Here is a 22,683-nt window from a genome sequence, read left to right as displayed (position 1 = left end):
TGGGGAAACAGTTGAAGAAGATACCTCCAAATAACCCCAACCCCACTATTCTCAGAACAAAATTCTGCTTCCACTTTCTCTAGTAAAACAGAAAAAATGGATCCCAAGAGGTCACCAGGACCACTCCCTAAATTCAGGGGAGGAAATCCTACCTCCTCCAAAGTCAGCTCACAATGTGAGTTGGTGAATCCTTGGTTCTACTCTTCTTAAGAAGGTAGTTGAGTTTCAAACCATCCCGCATCTGCAAAGACTTTTCTATTCCTAGCTCCCTCCTGCTACACCATGTATGATTTTCATTTCCATGCAGTTGATTTGCAAGTAATTTCCTCTTGAATAGCCTTCCACAGAAAGTGGCTCTTGTTCCTTAATGCTCTGACAACTTTCTTAATCAGTCAGTCCCATCATTCAAGAAAGCTTTTCTTTTTTAATAACAACAAAAAATGATTATTTCACATCTGATTGCCCATCTTATAAATCCTCCCATTCTCAGCATTGCTACGCAGTTCACTGCCTTGCAGGTGCATGAAGGGGCCATCAGACGCACCGCGTGCACGGATTCATGCAGCTTGTCCTCCTTAGAAGCCAACTGGACAGAGAAGAGAAGTGTCACTTACTCTGGTGTGAAAGGATTTTGAGCACAAATTCTTTGTTTGTTGAATTTTTAGAGTCTTTGTTTTCCAGGTTCAAGGTCCTGATGGAGTAGGAAGTCTTTCATTTCCTGTGTATCCATGGAGACAGGACTCTAGGGATCTCAGTCATTCAGAATGCAAAGTGGAGGCAAATTCTTCTTTTTACATAGGTGAGTTTGCAAGAGTAGTAAGGACACCAAACACTGCCATGATGCTGAGTTCCACATAAATTTTTCTGTGGTCATTTGGTGGCACTTCTCTCTGCGGGTTCTGTCTTAAGGGCATTGGGGGCAGGTAATGAGGTGGTGTTGTTTGGGGTGAGGTGGGTGGCAGTAAGGTGTTTTCCAGAACTTGTGGAGCCACTGAAGGCTGGGAATGGGAGGGGCAGTGATGTAGGGTGAGAGGTGTCTTTGCTGGCGTGCCAGCCCATGCTAAGGACCCCTGACCCAATTTAGCTGAATGCTTAAGAGGAACTAGTTTATAGCTACAGCTGTAAGTAAAAAAGCTGAGGCCCCAGCAGATCTAATCTTGCCAACAGAGGCAGGATGCGTTCCTTGTGCGTCAGCCTTGCAGATATTGCATGAAGGCAGTTTATTGTCCTTAAAACTTTTGCAAAGATATTGTACAAATGTGCTGAAAAAATTGTAACCCTGTGGGGTTTGCCTATAAATCCCCCTCTCCCCTTGGAGCTCATCGCTGTTTGTTGCTTTCTCAGTGCAGCAGACAGACCACTGGCCAGTGAGTAAAGCTTCTCAAATTCAATCAATTTGGGGTTTGGTTCTGTTCAGTGCAGTTGCATCACAACAGTCTCGATGCCAGTTAGCAGCCTTTTCTTTCTCTTTCATTTTTTCTTTCTTTCTCTTTCTTTATATTTTCTTTCTTTCTTTCTATCTTTCTTTCTTTTCATTTTCTTTCTTATCCTTTATTATTTCTTCTAAAGATTGCAAGTGAAAGTGTTTAAACGAGAATCTTGTGTCCTCTGTTCCTCAATAACCTGCTAGTAAACCAGGGGGAGGCGGCAACTTCTCTTTGGCACCCCTAGTCCTCCACTGTCACTGCTCGCTGTTCCTCTCTTCTCCCCTGTCTGCCCCAAACCCACAGCACTGTTTTACACAGAGAAAACCCCAGCCCGGAGTGCATACAAGTCTGTAGAATGGAGTTTGCTGTCTCTGAGCCCAGGCTCCTGTGAAGATCAAATCCCAGCTCTCCCCTTGAGACCAGGGCAGATCACTAGTTTTCCTGTGTCCTGGCTCCCCCTCCATCAAATGAGAACACCGGATGCTTAGGCTCGTAGGAGGATGCACAAGGTCAGCTTGTATGAGTGTTGGGTACAGGAAAAATGTCTCATAAATGATGTTTATTTCGGTATTCCTCACAGTAGCCAACACCTGCTCTATGCTGATGTCTCTTTGGGTCCCACCTGCTTTTGTATAAAAGGAGGACTGTGCTAACCCCTCTCACAGGCATGTTGTAAAGTACCATTCAGAAATCATATATGTGACCATGTTTGAAAATGTCCCTTCAGGCTCAGTTTCCTCAGTTGTGAAAATGAAGACAATAGAGGAGGTGCCATCATGGAACACCCCGTGAGTCTGCTGGGTGGGGTCTCCCCCTTTCGCAGCCTTTGTATAGAGAGATGATGGGAGAGAGAGGCAGGATGGGAACCAGATTGACAGCGATGGCTACGGGCCCGGAAACGTGCCACCTTTGCACACAAAACTGGGCATGTGTGTACAAGGGTTAATGGGAAGGCACATCAGTGACGAGCCTTTCAAATCATTCCCATCAAAGGTCTACGCTTTTACTGACTTTGGGCTTGTTGTGTAAGCTCCCAAGTGTCTCTTTCCTCCTCTGTAAGGCAGGGTTATAATGCCAACGTTATAGAGAGGACTAAAGGAAGATACATTCACACACACATGAATAAATGGTTTGGTGCAGTGCTCAAGACATTTATGCTTCCTGTCCTAATGTGGGGGGTCCACTGAGGTGCGAACCATGAGCCCGGATGCAAGTGCATGCAGTGAGAGTGCAGGGGTTTCAGAAAACACCACAGGGGAGGGGATAGTGGGACAGGAAAAGAGAGGAGCTGAAGATGAGATCCACAGAGTCCCTGACGCTGTGGGCAGCAGGGTTCAGCCTACTGGGAACGCAGGGGCCCTGCAGGGTCATCTGAATTCAGGCCTGAGTTGTGAGGACACCAGGCAGTGTCCATGGAATCGGGACCTTTCCATACGGTTGAGGGTTGCTTCTTGTGCTATTCTGGCTTCCCGTCTGCCCCGCTCACCAGAGAGGGAGCCCCGTGTTGTTGGAGGGGCTGCAGCGTGTAGACGTGCATGCTGAGGGGCGTGCCCACGGGGTGATCAGGAGACTCAGATGCACGCCAGTGTTGGCACAACTGAGCTCCTTGCCCCTCCCCCGCTAGGGCACTCTGCCAAGTGGACATCAGTCAGCCCTACCCCCACAACAGGAAATGGAAGGTCTGTGTGTGTCTGGTTATCTGTCGTACTCGGCTGGTGGGTTGGTTTCAGAGAGTGAGGCTACTTCAAAAAGTTAAACACCTCATGCATAAAATCCTCGACCTGAGTGGTTTGATTTTATTGAATACAAGAAAATTCTCTATAAGGGAATTTCAATGTCAATGACAGTTCCCTAATTTTATTACCCATTTGGTTCAAGTCCGTCCATCATGAGTTCTATGTTCCTAGTTTTTCCAGCAGCCTAAACCCTGTAGGTTGGCGTGGAGAGTTTGGTGGAGGCAGCTGCTGCCTCCTGATTGGTTCTGGGCTCTGAACCAAGTCAGCTGTGCAAATCCCAGTTTCTAAGCCCATTGGTGGTGGGGTTAGAGGTGAGGGGAGGCTCAGTGGTTTTGTTTACAAATGTTCATGTTCAGAAATGTGAAACTCTCATTGGGCCAAGCCCTTGGCTGGCGCCCTTTATTATTTCGTCTGGATTGACCTAGCTCACTCATTCATCTCCAGGGAGAAGTTCACGAAAAGCACTCAAGGCCCAGACGTGATCCACCTCAACCCCAGGTGGCGTCGCTCCACACTGATCAGAGGTTACAATCTTGCCGTGACACTGAAGCTGTCTCCCTTCTAGACACCGTGTCTAGCAGAGCACTCTTGCTGGTACCTGAGTCAGAACCTATCAGAGAGTTCTGCTCACCTACGGATGGAGATGTGGAGCTGGCCCTGTCCTGGTTCTCGGTGTGGAAAAAGGGGAGCCGTTTCCCCGGTTTCAGGGACAGGAGCCAGTGGAACAACAGCTGATGGGGTACTCGTGGAACCTCTCGCCAACAAAGACGTAGATGATGGGGTTGAGACAGCAGTGCATATAGGCGATCACTTCTGTCACTAAAATGGCTAGGGCTAGTTGGTCTTTCTGGTTATAGAAATTAACTAAAAGGATATTATCAAAAGCATAAATAGAAATAGTCAGATTGAAGGGCATAGAAAAAAGGAAAAACATGGTCATGATGACAAAAATCAGATGGATGGCTTTGGACTTCCTCTCATTGTGCCGTCTGAGCAGAATCTTGATGATCCCCGTGTAGCAGACGATCATGATCACCAGAGGCAAGACCAGCCCCAGGACGCTCAGTTTCAGAGCCAGGATCCATTTCCATTGATTGAGATATTCAGGAGGGAAGTAAACGGTGTAGCTGTAACAATAGGACTCATCCTGAAACTCTGAAAAATAAAGCCCGGGATGGCAGCCAGAATGGCAAGGACCCAGCTGACTACGCTGGTGATGATACCAAATGTGACGGTCCGGACCCGCAGGGGCAAACACAGCATGGACGATGGCCAGGTACCTGTCGATGGTCAGCAGGATGATGAAGAAGATCTCGCTGTACAGACCTACATAATAAAGCCCCGACAGCAACTCGCACATGACATCGCCAAACACCCAGTTATCTTTCCGATAATAGTGAATCCAGAAGGGCAGCGTGAAGAGAAAGAGCAGGTCAGAAATGGCCAGGTTGGAAATGTAGATCTTGGTCATGTTCTTGAGCCTCTTGTGTTGTAAGAGGGCCAGGATCACCAGGATGCTGCCGACCAGGCCAGTGACATACACCAGGGAGTACAAAGGGGACAGCAGCTGAGCTGCAAAGGACCTCCGGTCTTCATTCTGGCACAGGGTTGATTCCTGTCCTCAGATTCTGTGGTCCTGTCACAGTCCACTCTACTGGCTGGAATTTCAATCCTGCTTTATCCCAGTGGGTCCAGGAAGGTGATTTCTGTTTTTACTTTGCTGTTACAGGCAGTGGGCTCTGGACAACCTAGACAAGGCAGAGATTATGTCTCAACCCCTTCACAGCTGTTTATTGAGTGCCCACTGTGTACCATGTCCTGGAACCTAGTGTTGAGCTGGGGTTCTCTCTGCCCTTTTGAAACTGTAGTTTACTGTAGATTGGGGGTGGAAAAGACAATTAACAAATGAGTGAACCTAGCATGATATCAAATATTTTGGCAAAGAGGGCTATGAAGGAAACTTCTGTGGATGGAGCACCCAGACAAGGGGAGACCTCACCACATTCTTCAACACCAACGCTTCCCTCATGCTTCTTATAGAATTAGCATTGATCTTAATGTTAAACTATCCTGGAGGGTACAATTCACTTTTCCCATTTTAGAGGTGATGACACAGAAGTTCAGAGTGAGCGGGACACATATCCGGTGACAACCAGAGCTGAGGCTCAAACCCGGTGTGTACACTCTCACGCCTGTCCCTGAAACCACTCAAATGTCCTGCCTCCTATCACAGAGCTGTGACTTTGCCCTTGGGAGTTCGCAGAAAGACATGGGAGTAGAAATATTCTTAGCTGACAGTCAAATACTTACCAATGAACCTTCATGGCATTAGAGACTAAATAGTGTCTTTGTTGGTGTGACAAAGGGTACTGAGAATGTCACACTGTGTGGCCATGTGATCTTTTTGGATGTCACAAAGTGTAGTGGATGCTCCTGTGATTTGGTAGGCATGGGCACAGATGTGGTACATTGCAGAGATCATCTCTCCAAAGCTCAGTACTGCCGCCACAGTCCAATTCTAGGAGGCCAGCCCATCCCTTAGTGGGGGACACTGAGGACACCAGAGTGGGCTCCGCCTGGCCCACGGTACTCGGTCCTGACAGGGCACAGGCAGGTGTGCAGTAGCTCTGTCATGTCAGAGCAGGTCAGGAATGGTTAGTTTGAGGACATAAATGTGGGTCATGTCCTTGAGCCTCTTGTATTGCTAGAGGACCAAGACCACCAGGATGTTGCCTCAGAGAGCTGTGAGGACTCAGGGAAAAGCCAGGATGCGTGAGCGGGTGACCTGGTGAGAAGAAGCGGGTTCTCAGGAGGAATGGCTCAGAACAGCCAGAAGCCATGCGTTGATGCTCAACGAGGTGAAAGCTGGAATGCTCAGAAATGAGCTCTGGAATAGTTTTACCCGACATTTCCTTGAAACAAACAAAGACAAACACAAACGAGAAAGCACCACTAGATGCCTTGCCTTACAGGACTCTGCACACCTGCTCTTCAGCCCTCTTTCCAATCCTTTCTGACCACTTACTGAGGACGCCTCCCCAATCGGAGCATGGGCTTTGGTGTAACCGACCAGCTGTGTGAACTTGAAGGAGTTCATCTCTCTCCCTGAGCCTCAGTCTCTCTTCTGTAATGTGAGAAAGTATCCGTTACCCTGAAGGATTTCTGTAAGGTCAGGGTATGAGAACAGCCAGCCCTGACCCTTGCCAGGACACCCGTAAACATCAGGGGACCTCCTTCCTAGCATTACACCTTTGCTGAGGACTCCAGCCACCAGGAATGTCTGAGTCTCCAATCCTTTTCTGGCTGATGTCCCCTGTCCTCCATGTTCCCCGCCAGGTCTCTCTGTAGTTAACCTAGAAAGGGAATTCTGCTTGATGATGGACACAGCCATAGGAACTGCATTTTCAGATTGTCACTATATTGTCACCAATCTGAAAGATTTGACTGAAACACCAGCCATGTAGCAGGACTTGCCTGCATCATAATTCCCTTCACCCCGGAGTCTCTGATGCTCTTCCTTATGCACCGCTGCGTAAATGTTTCCTGCTGAGGAACTTACATTTCTGCCGTGACTTTAGAAACTTAAGGCCCATAATGGGTGGATGTTGGGCACCTCAGCTAGGGCCCTATGGTTTCCTGCCAAATCCATTTCTCTGGGTCACTTCTGCACCTCTGCCCTAGCCCTGTGACTGAGTAATCAGCCCTCTTCCGGGAAAAACCCGGGCTGGACGTCAGAAACAGAGCGGAGGCGACAACTTCTGATCTCTGCAGCCACTTTTTAAGGCTGGCAGATCAGCTGGCAGTCAGCATCATGGGGACCACAGGGTTTGGAGTGGAAGCAACAGGCAGCTGGAAGTACAAGTGTGGCTCATGCAACACTGACCCCGGGAGCCCAGTCTTTGGGGAAACTTTGGCAAAGGTGAAGGCACCTTGATTGAGCATCGTCAGATGTCATTAGTAACCTGCATTCCCCCTGTCTCTTACTCCATTCATTGTTTTTCCTACAAGTGGGCACCATTTAATAACACTGCTCCCTAAGGGATTAGAGCTGGGGCGGGGCCTTGAAGGAGAATCCAAGGGCCATGTTGCAGCCAACCTGCTGGCCATGCTGCTGTCTGTTTAAAGAGTCTGCCCCAAGGTCATAACCCAGAGGTCAGCTCTGGGCCTGGAGCCTGGAACCTTCCAGTGCCAACATGCTGCATCCTGGGAGTAGCTGAGTCTCTGAGCAGGGAGGGCCGTCTGTGCGGTAAAGACACCAGGCCTGAGGTGCGGGGCAGCTGGCTTTTCCTGGTTCATAAGAACCAACCGTGCGCATGTGTCCCCAACCCCACAGTCAGCATATTGGTAGCTTGAAATCCACCACAGTGGGCATGTTTACATGAAATATCAGCAACACTCGAAATCAGGGCTCTCTTTTCACAAAAGCCTGCTATGGAATATTTAGGAGCACATCAATGCTCACCCACCTCCCCGCCAGTATGAATAGTCTACTAGCAGTCCTGCTGGTCAGAGTGGGGACAAAAAGGTCAATTAGTGACACACAGCCTGTTGGCAGGCTATGCAAACTTCTGGGAATTTCTACTCTGGAAATGTGAGACTCTCTAGATTATTTGGGGGGAGGAAACAGTTGAAGAAGATATCTCCAAGGAGCCTCAACCCCACTATTCTCAGAACAAAGTTCTGCTTCCACTTTCTTTAGTAGGACAGAATGGATGCATCCCAAGAGCTCTCCGGGACAGCTCTCCCCATTCAGGGGGTAAAATCCTACCTCCTCGACAGCCAGCCAACAGTCTGAGTTTGTGAGTCCTTGGTTCTATTCTTCTTAAGAAGATGGTTCAGTTTCAAACCATCCCGCATCTGCAAAGACTTTTCTAATTCTTAGCTTCCTTCTGCTACAATTACTTTATACACCATGTATGATTTTCATTCACATGGGGGAAATTTTGCAAGTAATTTACTCTTGAATTGCCTTCCACAGAAAGAAACTTTTGCCTCTTAATACTGAGCCTACTTCTTAATCAGTCAGTAATGACCCATCATTCAAGACAGCTTCTCTTTTTTAGCAAATAAAAGCTTATTTCACATCTGAATACCCATCTCATAAATCCGGCTATTCTCAGCATTGCCATCTAGCTCACTGCCTGGCAGGTGCATCAAGGGCCATCAGACGCACTGCGAGCACTGATTCATGCAGACTGCCCTCAGAGAAACTGACAGGACAGAAACGACAAGTGCAACTTACTCTGGTGTTGTTGTAAGGTATCCAGTCCACAATTCAACAGGTTTTTCGTAGAGACACCAAGTCCAAATGAGTTTTGAAGAGTTTTAATAAAGGAGGAAATTTATTAAATATGCCAGCCGCATATAGCTTACATGGGGCAGTCCCAAATCGTGTGTGTCTATAATATTCTAGGGGCTGGTTATATACCCTTAATTATACATGGGCAGGGAAAAGCCTAACATCACAGCATAAGCTTATACCCTTTGTTTTCCCCTATACTGGTTTGGGAAAAGGATGAAGGGTGGGGGTGGAGACACAGTTCATGAGCAAGTTTATAACATTTGTCTACAGGATTCATAAAAAGACGCTTCTATACTTTAAAACTTACCAGGCAACACTATGGTAAAAATGTCACTTTATATATTAGAAGACATTCCTATATGTTCTAGTGTTCATTTGCTATTCCTTTGTTCAGAAATACATACATTAACTACGTGCGTACAGGAGGGGGGAGGTAGTTTCCATGGGAACAAATGCCTGTAAATGACCCATTAATATAAAAATGGTTTAATTTAATCTTTCTTTGCCTGCACCTGGCTAGCTATTCACCCATTTCCCCACAGGTGTGGTGGAAGGTCAGAGAATCCAAGACTCCTTCCTCTTTGCATTTACAACACACTGCCATCGGCCATCTTGATTTTATGCTAATCACACAAGTACAAAGATCATTTACAAAATCTCTCTTCACACCTAGCCCAAATTAATAAAATACTCTTCAAGCTTCTTAAAATGTTAATATTAATTTTGTAGCTTTTGGTACCTTACAACAGTGTCAAAGGATTCTGACTACAAAGTCTTTGTTTCTAGAGCTGTTAGAGCCTTCATTTTCAAAGTTCAATGTCCTGATGCTGTAGGAAGTCTTTCACATCCTGTGTAATGATGGAGACAGGACCCTCGGGTTCTCTGTCATTCAGAATGGCAAGAAGGAGGCAAATTCTTCTTTTTACATAAGTGAATGTGCAGGAGTAGTTAGGATTTCCTGGATGCTGAGATCCATGTAAACATTTTTCTGTGGTCACTTGGCACTTTTCTCTGCGGGCTCTGTCTTAAGGGTATTGGGGGAGGGTAATGAGGTGGCGTTGTTTGTGGTGACGGAGGTGGCAGTAAGGTGTTCCTCAGAACTTGTGGAAAACGAAAGGCTGAGAATGGGAGGGAGACTGATGAAGGGAGGGGGGTCTTGTGGTCAGTGAGCAGCCTTTTCTTTCTATTTCTCTTTCTATCCTTTTTTCTTTCGTTCTCTTTCTTTCTTTCTTTCTTTCTTCTTTATATTCTTCCTTTCTTTTTCTTTATTTATTTTTAAGATTGCAAGTGAAAGTGTTTAAACTGGAACCCGGGTCCTCTGTTCCTCAGAATGACCTGCTAGTAAACCAGGGGGAGTCAGCAGCTTCCCTTTGGCGCCCCTAGTCCTCCACTGTCACTGCTCACTGTCCCTCTGTTCTCCCCTGTCTGTGCGCCCCTCACTCCCCCAAACCACAGAGCTGTTTCACCTAGAGAAGCCTACAGACCAGAATAAATACCGGTCTGTAGGATGGAGTTTGCCGTCTCTCTGAGCCCAGGTTTCTGTTTTCTGCATCCTCCAACACAGGCCAGGTTCAAATCCCAGCACTCCACTTTAGACGGGAGGAGATCATTAGGTTTCCTATGTCCTGGCTCCTCCTCCATCAAATGAGAACACTGGAGACTTAGGCTCACAGGAGGATGCACAAGGTCAGCTTGTATGAGCGTTGAGGACAAGAAAAATCTCTCATAAATGATACTTATTCCACTTTTCCCCACAACAGCCAATACCTGCTCTGTGCTGGTGTCTCTTTTGGTCCCACCTGCTTTTCTATAAAATAAGAACTGTGCTAACCTTTCTCACAGGCATGTTGCAAAGTACCATTCAGAAATCATGTACATGACCATGCTTTGAACATTTCCCTTCAGGCTCAGTTTCCTCATTTGTGAAAATAAAGACAATAGAGGGGGTGTCATCATGGAACTTCCATGAGTCTGCTGGGTGGGGTCTCCCCTTTGGCAGCCTGTCTATAGAGAGATGGCGGGAGAAAGAGGCAGGAAGGGAACCAGATTGACAGCGATGGCTACGGGCTTGGGAACTTGTCACATTTATACGGACTGCAGGTCGAGGGGCACACATGAGTGATGAGTCTCTCACATGTGACAGTCTTGGATCCCATCCCAGGTCCACTTTTACTAATTTTGAGCATGTTATTTAAGCTGCCAAGTGTCTATTTCCTCTTCTGTAAGGCAAGGTTAATAATGCTAACACTATGGAGAAGACTCAAGTTAGATACACACACACACACACACACACGAATGAATGATTTGGTGCAGTGTTTGAGATATTGAGTATTGTCTTAATGTGGGGTCTTGCACCGAGGTGCAAATGATGACCATGGATGCAGGTGCACACCGTGAGTCTGCAGGGGTCCCAGGAAACCCCGCAGGAGAGAGGATAGTGGGACAGGAATAGGAAGGAGCTGGTGATGAGAGCCACAGAGCACCTGCTGCTGTGGGCAGTGTGGTTCGGTCCTACCGGGAATTCCAGGGTCAGTTCCTGTGATCCTTGACCGGCTGTCCAGTTCTGCTCTAGGCTTCTGTGGGACCCACGACACAGAGCGGTCATGCCAGGCACATATACTTGTTCACCTCACTTATGTTACGATTACCATGACATGCCAGGCACTGTCAGGTACTAGGGATATAGCGGTGACAGGGAGAGACGGACATCATTCTTCAGGAGTCCACGGCTTAGCCAGGCTCACAGACTATTAAGCAAGTCCTACAGAAGGAACAATGTCATGGCCTGGAAAGTACCCTGGGCCAGGGAAGGTGCACCTGGCGAGGGAGGGGTGAGGGAACCCTGTAGAGCAGGGGTCTCAAAGCTAGGATATCAGAGCAGCATCACACCGTCGGGAACCTGCCAGTGATGCAAACTCTGGGGTCCCATTCCACACCTACTGAGTCAGACGTTCTGGCTTTACCGTGTGCTCCTGTCATTCTGATGCTTGCTGACGTTTGGGAACAGTGGATTTAGACTTTCACTGGGTCTTTGTCTCCAGGCCCTGAGTGATCTCTCCCTGGGAGAGCTGGGCTGGCCCGCATGTGAGCAGGTAGACATCTTGTGCTTATAGCTGGAGGGCTAAACAAGCTGCTGCTCTGTGGGCTGCCGTCCCCTTGGGCTTGAATGGTGAGTGGCCTGCATGCGCGCACGCACACACATACACACACACACACACACACACACACACAGCTTTTGTACTTTTTATTTTTAACACAGGTGGGTCATATTACACACATTGTTCTGGGCATCAAAGTAATGCAAGGAAATCACCAAAGTGTGACAGTGTTTCAAAGAAAATGCACTGAAACTTCGTTATCAAGAAAACTTTGAATGAAGTAATAATAAAACAAGGGGCCGCTCTGGAGTAAGGAGTCTGCACAAACATCAGCTGTGAAATCACTGTTGGTTGCTTGGGGCATCCACACAGTGTGAGCCGCAGGTTTCCAGGAGGGGAGAGGCAGAGGCTGGGGCTCCAGGGGGAGTGAGCAGGAGGTGGTCCAGAGGGGTGGGCCTGGGGTCCTGTGGGGAGGGGTATGAGACATTAATTAGCATGACTGACAGGCCTTATCTCAGGTCCTTGTAGCTACCATTGTTTTGACCACGTGTTTCTGTTAATGAAATGTGAAGCTCAGACAGATGTCACTCAGGAGCTCCTGGCATTTAAGTGCTCATCTTAGAAAGCTTGTGCTCAAGTGTACGCTGAGTCATTCCCAATTGGAAATTTCAAACTCAGTATATTTGAGGGCCTCCTGCTCTCGACCGTCTCCCAGTCTCCCTGCCTCCCCGCTCTGGACACCTGGCTCCTCCTCACCCCTCGCCCCCCACTATAGAAATCCTACCAACATTTTGTTTCCCAGATGGTGTCATGGCCCTGGGTCTTCACTGACACCACACCATCGTTCTAGAACGTTCTTCCCAATTCGTTCTATTCTGAAACAACGTCTTATCTTTATACTTTCTTTGTCTCTGTTTCCTCAACATTTCCTCATCTATTTTCTTCCCTCTCCCTAGTCTTTCTTCATTTTTCTCTTATCACAAAGAATAATTTTGTTTTAGATGTGCTTGTTTAAATATATTGGTAGCACTCAAGGAGTGCACAGATGAAAAGAAGCCTCATACTTTCTGGGGATTTTGTCCAGTGTTAGTCTAGTGGGCGTGGCTTGGACATTTCCCAGAATCCCTTGCCTGCAGGGGCAGGTGAGTGTCCACTGGGAGGAGTGATTAGCAGTCATTTGTAAGGGTGAAGCAACAGTGTTGAGCTCAGAAGATGGAAACAGTGCCAGGCCCTGTGGTATCTCCACGCACTGACGCCCACCTGCTGGCTCCCGCTGCTGGAGTTGGGCAGCACCTGGACCCACAGTGACTGCCGGTTCCGCTGCTGCCTGAAGTCCTGGGCCAGGAGTCCAAGCATCAGCATGGGGAAAGGGCAGCTTCCGTTCACGTCACTGTCCTTTCTACTGACACCTTCTACTTTGTCCTTGCTGTCGTCTGTATCTAGTGTCCCTTCCTGAGTGCCCACTTGGCTGACCTCTAGAGACTCCCCTCCCTGTGCTAGTGGCCTGGCAACAGCGTGCACAGGCTCACCCACCAGCTCCCACAATTGCAAACTATCCAGTTGCTAAACACACTCTTATTCCACAGGATCCCAGACTTTCTCAGTTCCCGGATCCCTTACTTTTCCTCAGTGCCTGGAGACAAAAGAAGAACGGAACTCTTGCACTCAGGAAGTCTTTAGATTCAAGGATCTTAAGTGATCTTGTCTACACTGCTTGAAAATACACATAAATTGAAAAAAATAATATTTTATTTCATTTTAAAGAATCCATGCCAGTGAGATATGTACACCTGGTGAGCAGATGTTTGAATTCGTGGGACACTGTCCCCTCAGTTCCTGTTCCACACTGATTTATCGCAAACCACCGGAAACCCAGCTTTGCAGAGACACGCCCGCTTTGAAAGGAATGCACCACAATCTGACATTGAAACTGTGAACTTTCTCCTACTTGTAGTTCCCAGGGTGTCCAGGAAATGTCAGGTGCAGTGCGGAGCTCTTAAAAATTGGAACTGGGGCCCTGGCCGGTTGGCTCAGTGGTAGAGCATTGGCCTGGTGTGCAAGGGGTCCCGTATTCGATTCCCGTTCAGGGAACACAGGAGAAGCGCCCATCTGCTTCTCCACCCCTCCCCTCTCCTTCCTCTCTGTCTTTCTCTTCCCCTCCCGCAGCGAGGCTCCATTGGAGCAAAGATGGCCCGGGCGCTGGGGATGGCTCCTTGGCCTCTGCCCCAGGTGCTAGAGTTGCTCTGGTCGCGACAGAGCGACGTCCCCTGGTGGGCATACTAGGTGGATCCCGGTCGGGCACATGCGGGAGTCTGTCTGACTGCCTCTCCCTGTTTCTAGCTTCAGAAAAATACAAAAAAAAAAAAAAAGAAAGAAAAGAAAAAAAAAAAGGAACTGAGAGTTCACTGTGACCCCTGGGTGCCTCGGCACACAGTTTGGAAATCCAAGCCTTATGTCATGTCTCTGATTAAACTCTGACTGATACACACACAATCCCATAGAATTTGGGGTCTATTTTCTCCCTGTGTTTGTTTTCTTCATATATATTATAAAATATAAACCAGAAGATTCTGCATTTTTCTTTTTTATTTAATATTAGCAATATAAGCATATTCACATGTCAATAAATGTTTTTAGAAGTCATTCATGTCGGTATCCTAGCTCATAATAACAGTAGTTATTGAACTCTTCCTCGGTTATCGATCTTTCCAGATGTGCTGCTTTTTACCATCATCTGTGACAGATCCTGGAAGCAAGATTATAAGGTGAGCTTTTCAAATGATCTTGATACCCATTGCCAAAGCCCTTTTCCGAAACACAGCACTGATTTAGATTTCCATCAGAAATATGAGACAGGGACCATGTCACAGCATCCTTACCTGCTTTGGGTATTTTCATTAATAAAAAAATTGACATCTGGTTATTATCTTAGCAGGCAAAAGAAGAGGTTCACTCTCATTAGCATGTCCTTGATTACTAATGTAATTGAGATTTCATATTAATGGCTACTGCATTTTTTGATGACATACCTGAGCCTAGTCTCGGAGGGTTGCATTGATGGGAGCAGGTCCTCAGTCACCACGTGGGAGTGGATTGATTTGTAGAATCAACAGTGGGCATACGAGTCAATTTGAGTCCATCTGCCAAGGATTTCAGTGCCGACACCATAAACAATGCTTTGAAATAATGTATTGAGCTTGAAAATGGTTTGAATGTGCTCCTTCGAAAAACAACAAGAGCAGAAGGATGAGAATAGTAGTACATCTCCTTTATAATCATGAACGTGCACAAGAGAAAACATAAAGTATAACAAAGTTCATCAACAATGAACATTGTATGTAATAGGGTAAAGAGATTTAGAAGTAAGTTTGAAGTCTGGGCTTTTGAAACAATGACTACTTTTTCCATGGCTATTTCCAGATGTACAACCTTTTATACACAAGGTCTGTATCTGGCACTAGACCTGAATTGCTTGATTTTATTCAGTATAAAAATATTCTCTAATGAAAGTGCCATTGCCAAGGACAGTTTCCCAACTCTATTTTTCATTAGGTCTCAAGTTCTGCCATCAGGAGTTCTATGTTCCTGAAGGCTTCCAGCAGCCTGAACCTTTCAGGGGGACTCAACTGTGGAAATTACTATTTCCAAGCTCACTGGTGGTACGGGTAGAGGTGAGGGGATGCTCAGTGGCTTTGTTTACAAATGTTTATAGTCACGAATCTAGAACTCTGTTTGGCCCAAGCCCGTGGCTGACGCCCTCTCCTCCGTCATCCAGAACGACATAGCCCACTCATTCGTCTCCAAGGAAAGTTCCTGGAGAAGACTCAAGGACCAGAGATGATCTACCTCAACACCAGGTGGCGTTGCTCCACACTGGTCAGTGGTCACGATCTGGCCGGGACACCCAAGCTGCCTCCCCTCCAGCTACAGCCACTGTGCCTGGAAGGTCACTCTTGCTGGGACCTGAGTCAGAACCCGTCAGAGAGTTCCTGCTCCACTGCAGATGGGGACATGGAGCTGGCCTTGTCTTGGTTCTTGGTGTGGAAGAAGGGGAACCATTTCTCCGGGCTCAGGAACTGGATTCTGTAGAACAACTCACGTAGGTACTCGCGGAACTTCTCGCCAACAAAAACATAAATAATGGGGTTGACACAGCAGTGCATGTAGGAGATCATGACTGTCACATGAGTGGCCAGGGTTAGTTGGTCTTTGTGGTTATAGTAATTGACTGAAAGAACTTCTTCAAAAGCGGAAAGAGACAGAGTCAGATTGAAGGGTGTCCAAAAGAGAAAAAAGATGATCATGATGACAAAAATCAGACGGACGGCTTTGGACTTCCTCTCATTGGGCCGTCTGAGCAGAATCTTTATGATCCCCGTGTAGCAGACGATCATGATCACCAGAGGCAAGACCAGCCCCAGGATGTTCAGTTTCAGAGCCAGGAACTCTCTCCAATGAATGTAGTATGCACGAGGGATAAGTGAGTTGCAGACGTAATGACCTTCAGTGCTCAGGGAATCCATAAAGAAAAAGTCTGGAATTGAAGTCAGGATGGCCAGGACCCAGCTGACTACGCTGGTGATGATACCAAATTTAATGGTCCGGACCCGCAGGGCAAACACAGCATGGACGATGGCCAGGTACCTGTCGATGGTCAGTAGGATGATGAAGAAGATCTCACTGTACAAACCTACATAATAAAGCCCAGACAACAACTTGCACATGACACTGCCGAACACCCAGTTATCTTTCTGAAAGAAGTGAATCCCGAAGGGCAGCGTGAAGAGGAGGAGCAGGTCAGAAATGGCCAGGTTGAGGACGTAGATGCTGGTTATGTTCTTGAGCCTCTTGTGTTGCAAGAGGACCAGGACCACCAGGATGTTGCCCACCAGGCCAATGACAAATACCAGGGAGTACAAAGTGGGCACCACCTGCACTAGAAAAGACCCTACAGTTTCATATAGGTACGGGGTTGTGTCCCCGTAGTTGACTTTTGTGTTCTTGTCATAGTCCATTGAAATGTTTGAAATTTCCATCCTGCTTTCTGCCATGGGTCCAAGTTGATGGTTTCTGTATTTATTTTGCTGGTAAAGGCAGGGGGCTCTGGACAACAGAGACAAGGCAGTTATTATATGACACCAACCACTTGACAACCGTTTATTGAGCGAAAAGTGCCTACTTGTAACCATGTGCTGGGACGCAACCTTGAAAAACGTGGCCCCAGGTCTTCTTCACTGTCATGGATATTGTACTTTAATTTGGGGGGGAGATATGGGGGTGAGGGAGACAATAAACTAATGAGTGCACAAACCATGAAGTCAAATACTTTGGCAATGACTGTTGGGAAGGGAACGTCTGGTGGATGGAGCACCCAGACAAAGGGAGAGCAACCTCTTTCTTCATCACCAACGCTTCCCTCATGATTCCCACGGTCCTGCCATTGGACTCTGTGTTAAAGAATCCGGGATGGTGCCATTTATGTCTTTGATTTTACACATGATGACAGAGAGGTTGACAGTGGGTAGGACACATGTGGTAAAATGAGAGCTGGAGCTCGAATCTATTGTGTATCATTCTCACGTCCACTCTTGAAACCAGTTGAACTTTCAGCCTCCAATCACAGAGCAGGGACCTTGCATTTGGAAGTGCACAGGAGGAAATGGTTGAGAAATCAGTCCTGGCTGAGTGTCAAAAACTTACCAATGGATCTTAATGGCCTTTGGAGCTAAGAAGGTTCTATTTTTTTATATTTTATTTTGGTATATTTTTGAAATGAGAAACGGGGCTGTAGAAAGATAGACTCCTGCATGCCCCTAATCAAGATCCACCTGGAAAGCCCATAAGAAGGTAATGCTTTGCCTATCTGGGGCTCTTGCTCCATTGCAACCAGAATCGTTCTAGCACCTTAGGTGGAGGTCATTGGGGCATCCTCAGCACCACGGCCAACACTGGTGTAGTGGAACCTTGGCTAAGGGAGGGGAAGAGAGAGATAGAGAGAAAGGAGAGTGGAAAGGGTGGAGAAGCAGATGGGAGCTTATCCTGTGTACCTTAGAGAAAATTGAACCCGGGACTTCCACATGCCTGGTCAGGACTCTACCACTGAGCCAATAGGCCAGGGATTAAGGAGGTTCTTTGCTGAGGTGACATAAGACACTTGGGGCACATGAATCTGTGTGGAAATTTGATCTATTTAGTTGTCACAAAGCCTAAAGGATGTTTCTATCACTTGGTTGTCAGGGGCAAGGATGTCCTACAATGCACAAATTATCCCCCCAAACCCTAGTAGTGTTGCCACAGTGCCATCCTAGGAGGCCAACTCATTTCGTAGTTGAGAAAAATGAGACCACCAGAGTGGGCTCAGCCTGGCCCACGGCACACGTCCCTAATGGGGAATAGGTAGGTCTGCAGACACTAAGTTGGCCTACAGGGACTGTTGTAAGGACTCAGGGTAAAGCCAGGATGCATGAGCTGGTGACCTGGTGAGAAGAAGGAGGTTCTCGGGAGGACTGGCTCAGAACAGCCTGAAGCCATGTGGTGTTGCACATCCAGGTGGAAGCTGGAATTCTCAGAAATGAGCTCTGGAATAGTTTACCCAATGTTGCCTTGAAACAAACGAACACAAATGAGAAAGCACCACTACATGGTTTGCTTTACATGACTCCGCACCCTAGTTATTCAGTCCTCTTTCAAATCCTTACTAAAGATGCCTCCCCAAAAGGAGCATGGGCTTTGGTGTAACCGACCAGCTCTGTGAACTTGAAGGAGTTCATCTCCCTCTCTGAGCTTCAGTCTCTCCTGTGTTATGTGTGAGAAAGTATCAGTAACCTTGAGGGAGTACTGTAAGTAAGGTATGACAAAAGCCAGGACATTAGTAAACATCAGGGGAGCTTCTTACTTGAATCTACCCTTCCTTCAGGACTCAAGACACCCAGAATGTCCAGTTTCCAATCCTATTCTGGCTGATGTTCTGTGTCCCCAAATCCCCCACCAGGTCTCTCTGTAGTTAATCTAGAAAGGGAATTCTGCTGGATGATGGACAGGAGTGGGAGCTGCATTTTCAGATTTCCATTATGTTGCCACCAGTTTGAAAGCTTTGACTTAGACACCAATCGTGTAGCAGGACTTGCCTACATCATAATTCCCTTCACCCCGGAGACTCTGGGGCTCTTCCTTATGCACCGCTGCGTGAATGTTTCCTGCTGAGGAACTTATATTTCTGCAGTGGCCTTAGAAACTTAAGACCCATGAGAGGGGATGTTACACACCTCAGCTAGGGCCTTATGGTTTCCTCCCAAATCCATTTCTCTGGGTCCCTCCTCCACCACTGGCCTAGCCCTGTGACAGAGTAATCAGCTCTCTTCCTGGAGAAACCCGGACTGGACATCTGTAACAAAGCTGAGTGACTATTTCTGATTTCTGCAGCCAGGGCCAGGGATGGTGGATCGGCTGGCAGTCAGCATTATGATGACCACAGGGCTTAGAGACAAAGCAACAGGCAGCGGGAAGCACAAGGAGCAGCTCATGCAACATTGACCCCGGGAACCCAGTCTTTGGGAAAACTACGGCAGAGGAGAAGGCTCGTTGAGTCAGCATCGTCAGATGCCATTAAACAAAGTAACCTACATCCCCCCGGCCTCCTACTCCATTCACCGTTTTCCCTACAGGTGGGCACCATGCAATAACACTGCTCCCCAACGGATAGGAGCTGGGGCAGGGACTTTAAGGAGAAACGAAGGACCATGTTGCAGCCAACCAGCCCACTATGCTGTCCTGTGTCTTTAGCATCTGCCCCAAGGTCATTACACAATGGTCAGTTATGGCCCTAAAGCCTGAGACCTTCCAGTGCCATCATACTGTATCCAGGAAATAGGTGAGCCTCTGATCAGGGAGGGCCGTCTATGCGGGTAATGACACCAGGCCTGAGGTGCGGGGCAGCTGGATTTTTCTGGGTCATAAGAACCAATCGTGTGCATGTGTCCCCAACCCCACAATCAGAATATTAGTAGATTGAAATCCACTAAAGTGGGCATGTTTACTTACAAATATAGCATGTTTACATACAAATCAGGGCTCGCTTTATAGGAAAGCCTGCTATGGAATTTTCAGGGAAGCCCATTATAAAATATCGAGCAGCACATCAATGCCCACTGCCACCCCGCCAGTCTGAATAGCCTAAGAGCTGTCCTGCTGGTCAGAGTGAGAACAAATAGGTCGATGAGTGACACAATGCCTGGTGGCAGGCTATGCACACTCCTTGGAATTTCTACTCTGGAAATGTGAGACCGAGACCCTCCAGATTTTGGGGCTGGGGAAACAGTTGAAGAAGATACCTCCAAGTAGCCCCAACCCCACTATTCTCAGAACAAAATTCTGCTTCCACTTTCTTTAGTAGGACAGAAAAAGTCCACCCAAGAGGTCACCAGGACCACTCCCTAAATTCAGGGGAGGAAATCCTACCTCTTCCAAAGTCAGCTCACAATGTGAGTTGGCGAATCCTTGGTTCTACTCTTCTTAAGAAGATAGTTGAGTTTCAAACCATCCCGCATTTGCAAAGACTTTTCTATTCCTAGCTCCCTCCTGCTACAGCATGTATGATTTTCATTTCCATGCAGTTGATTTGCAAGTAATTTCCTCTTGAATAGCCTTCCACAGAAAGTGGCTCTTGTTCCTTAATGCTCTGACAACTTTCTTAATCAGTCAGTCCCATTTTTCAAGAAAGCTATTCTTTTTTAATAACAACAAAAAATGATTATTTCACATCTGATTGCCCATCTTGTAAATCCTCCCATTCTCAGCATTGCTACGCAGTTCACTGCCTTGCAGGTGCATGAAGGAGCCATCAGACGCACCGTGTGCTTGGATTCATGCAGATTGTCCTCCACAGAAGCCAACTGAACAGAAAGAAAAGTGTCACTTACTCTGGTGTAAAAGGATTTTTTGCACAAATTCTTTGTTTGTAGAATTTTTAGAGTCTTTGTTTTCCAGGTTCAAGGTCCTGATGGAGTAGGAAGTCTTTCATTTCCTGTGTAACCATGGAGACAGAACTCTAGGGATCTCAGTCATTCAGAATGCAAAGTGGAGGCAAATTCTTCTTTTTACATAGGTGAGTGTGGATGAGCAGTAAGGACACCAAACATTTCCTGGATGCTGAGTTCCATGTAAACATTTTTCTGTGGTCACTTGGTGGCACTTCTCTCTGCGGGTTCTGTCTTAAGGGCATTGGGGGCAGGTAATGAGGTGGTGTTGTTTGGGGTGAGGGAGGTGGCAGTAAGGTGTTTTCCAGAACTTGTGGAGCCACTGAAGGCTGGGAATGGGAGGGGGACTGATGTAGGGCGGGAGGTCTCTGTCCTGGCGTGCCAGCCCATGCTAAGGATCCTGACCCAATTTAGCTGAATGCTTAAGAGGAACTAGTTTATAGCTACAGCTGTAAGTAAAAAAGCTGAGGGTCTCTGCAGATCTAATCATGCGTCAGCCTTGTAGATATTGCAGGAAGGCGGTTTATTCTCCTTAAAACTTTTGCAAAGATATTGTACAAATGTGCTGAGAAAATTGTAACCTTGTGGAGTTTGCCTATAAATCCCCCTCTCCCCTTGGAGCTCATCGCTGTTTGTTGCTTTCTCAGTGCAGCAGACAGACCACTGGCCAGTGAATAAAGCTTCCCAAGTTCAATCAATTTGGTGTTTGGTTCCGTTCACTGCATCACAACAGTCTCGTTGCCAGTGAGCAGCCTTTTCTTTCTCTTTCATTTTTTCTTTCTCTTTCTTCCCTCTCCCTAGTCTTTCTTCATTTCTTTCTTATCACAAAGAATAATTTTGTTTTAGATGTGCTTGTTTAAATATATTGGTAGCACTCAAGGAGTGCACAGATGAAAAGAAGCCTCATACTTTCTGGGGATTTTGTCCAGTGTCAGTCTAGTGGGCGTGGCATGGACATTTCCCAGAATCCCTTGCCTGCAGGGGCAGGTGAGTGTACACTGGGAGGAGTGATTAGCAGTCATTTGTAAGGGTGAAGCAACAGTGTTGAGCTCAGAAGATGGAAACAGTGCCAGGCCCTGTGGTATCTCCACGCACTGTCATCCACCTGCTGGCTCCCGCTGCTGGAGTTGGGCAGCACCTGGACCCACAGTGACTGCAGGTCGTGCTGCTGCCTGAAGTCCTGGGCCAGGAGTCCAAGCATCAGCATGGGGAAAGGGCAGCTTCCGTTCACGTCACTGTCCTTTCTACTGACACCTTCTACTTTGTCCTTGCTGTCGTCCGTATCTAGTGTCCCTTCCTGAGTGCCCACTTGGCTGACCTCTAGAGACTTCCCTCCCTGTGCTAGTGGCCTGGCAACAGTGTGCAAAGACTCACCCACCAGCTCCCACAATTGCAAACTATCCAGTTGCTAAACACACTCTTTTTTTTTTTTAATAATTTTATTTTTTTAATGGGGTGACATCAATAAATCAGGATACATATATTCAAAGATAACAAGTCCAGGTTATCTTGTCATTCAATTATGTTGCATACCCACCACCCAAAGTCAGATTGTCCTCTGTCACCTTCTATCTTGTTTTCTTTGTGCCCCTCCCCACCCCCTATCCCTCTCCCATTCCCCCCTCCCCCCCGTAACCACCACACTCTTATCAATGTCTCTTAGTTTCACTATTATGTCCCACCTACGTATGGAATAATACAGTTCCTGTTTTTTTCTGATTTACTTATTTCGCTTCGTATCATGTTATCAAGATCCCACCATTTTGCTGTAAATGTTCCGATGTCATCATTTCTTATGGCTGAGTAGTATTCCATAGTGTATATGTGCCACATCTTCTTTATCCAGTCATCTATTGATGGGCTTTTTGGTTGTTTCCATGTCCTGGCCACTGTGAACAATGCTGCAATAAACATGGGGCTGCATGTGTCTTTACGTATCAATGTTTCTGAGTTTTTTGGATATATACTCAGTAGAGGGATTGCTGGGTCATAAGGTAGTTCTATTTTCAGTTTTTTGAGGAACCGCCATACTTTCTTCCATAATGGTTGTACTACTTTACATTCCCACCAACAGTGTATGAGGGTTCCTTTTTCTCCACAGCCTCTCCAACATTTGCTATTACCTGACTTGCTAATAACAGCTAA

General features: G+C 47.0%; 2 protein-coding genes across 2 annotated transcripts; both read right to left on the bottom strand.

Annotated features, from left to right (window-relative positions):
* Positions 1–3,866: 3,866 nt before the first annotated feature.
* LOC136313976 (C-C chemokine receptor type 1-like) lies at positions 3,867–12,925 on the bottom strand. The gene is made up of 2 exons (XM_066244303.1): positions 12,824–12,925; positions 3,867–4,760 (listed from the first exon to the last, which is right to left on the bottom strand). The coding sequence occupies exons 1-2, from the start codon at positions 12,923–12,925 to the stop codon at positions 3,867–3,869; spliced, it is 996 nt and encodes a 331-aa protein (XP_066100400.1).
* Positions 12,926–14,813: 1,888 nt separating this feature from the next.
* LOC136314405 (C-C chemokine receptor type 1-like) lies at positions 14,814–16,599 on the bottom strand. Its single transcript, XM_066245252.1, has one exon. The coding sequence runs from the start codon at positions 16,597–16,599 to the stop codon at positions 15,532–15,534; it is 1,068 nt and encodes a 355-aa protein (XP_066101349.1). The 3' UTR covers positions 14,814–15,531.
* Positions 16,600–22,683: the final 6,084 nt, after the last annotated feature.

This window comes from Saccopteryx bilineata, chromosome 10, assembly GCF_036850765.1.
Source record: "Saccopteryx bilineata isolate mSacBil1 chromosome 10, mSacBil1_pri_phased_curated, whole genome shotgun sequence".
In the NCBI taxonomy this organism is placed as follows: Eukaryota; Metazoa; Chordata; class Mammalia; order Chiroptera; family Emballonuridae; genus Saccopteryx; species Saccopteryx bilineata.
This window is presented reverse-complemented; position numbering and strand designations above follow the sequence as displayed.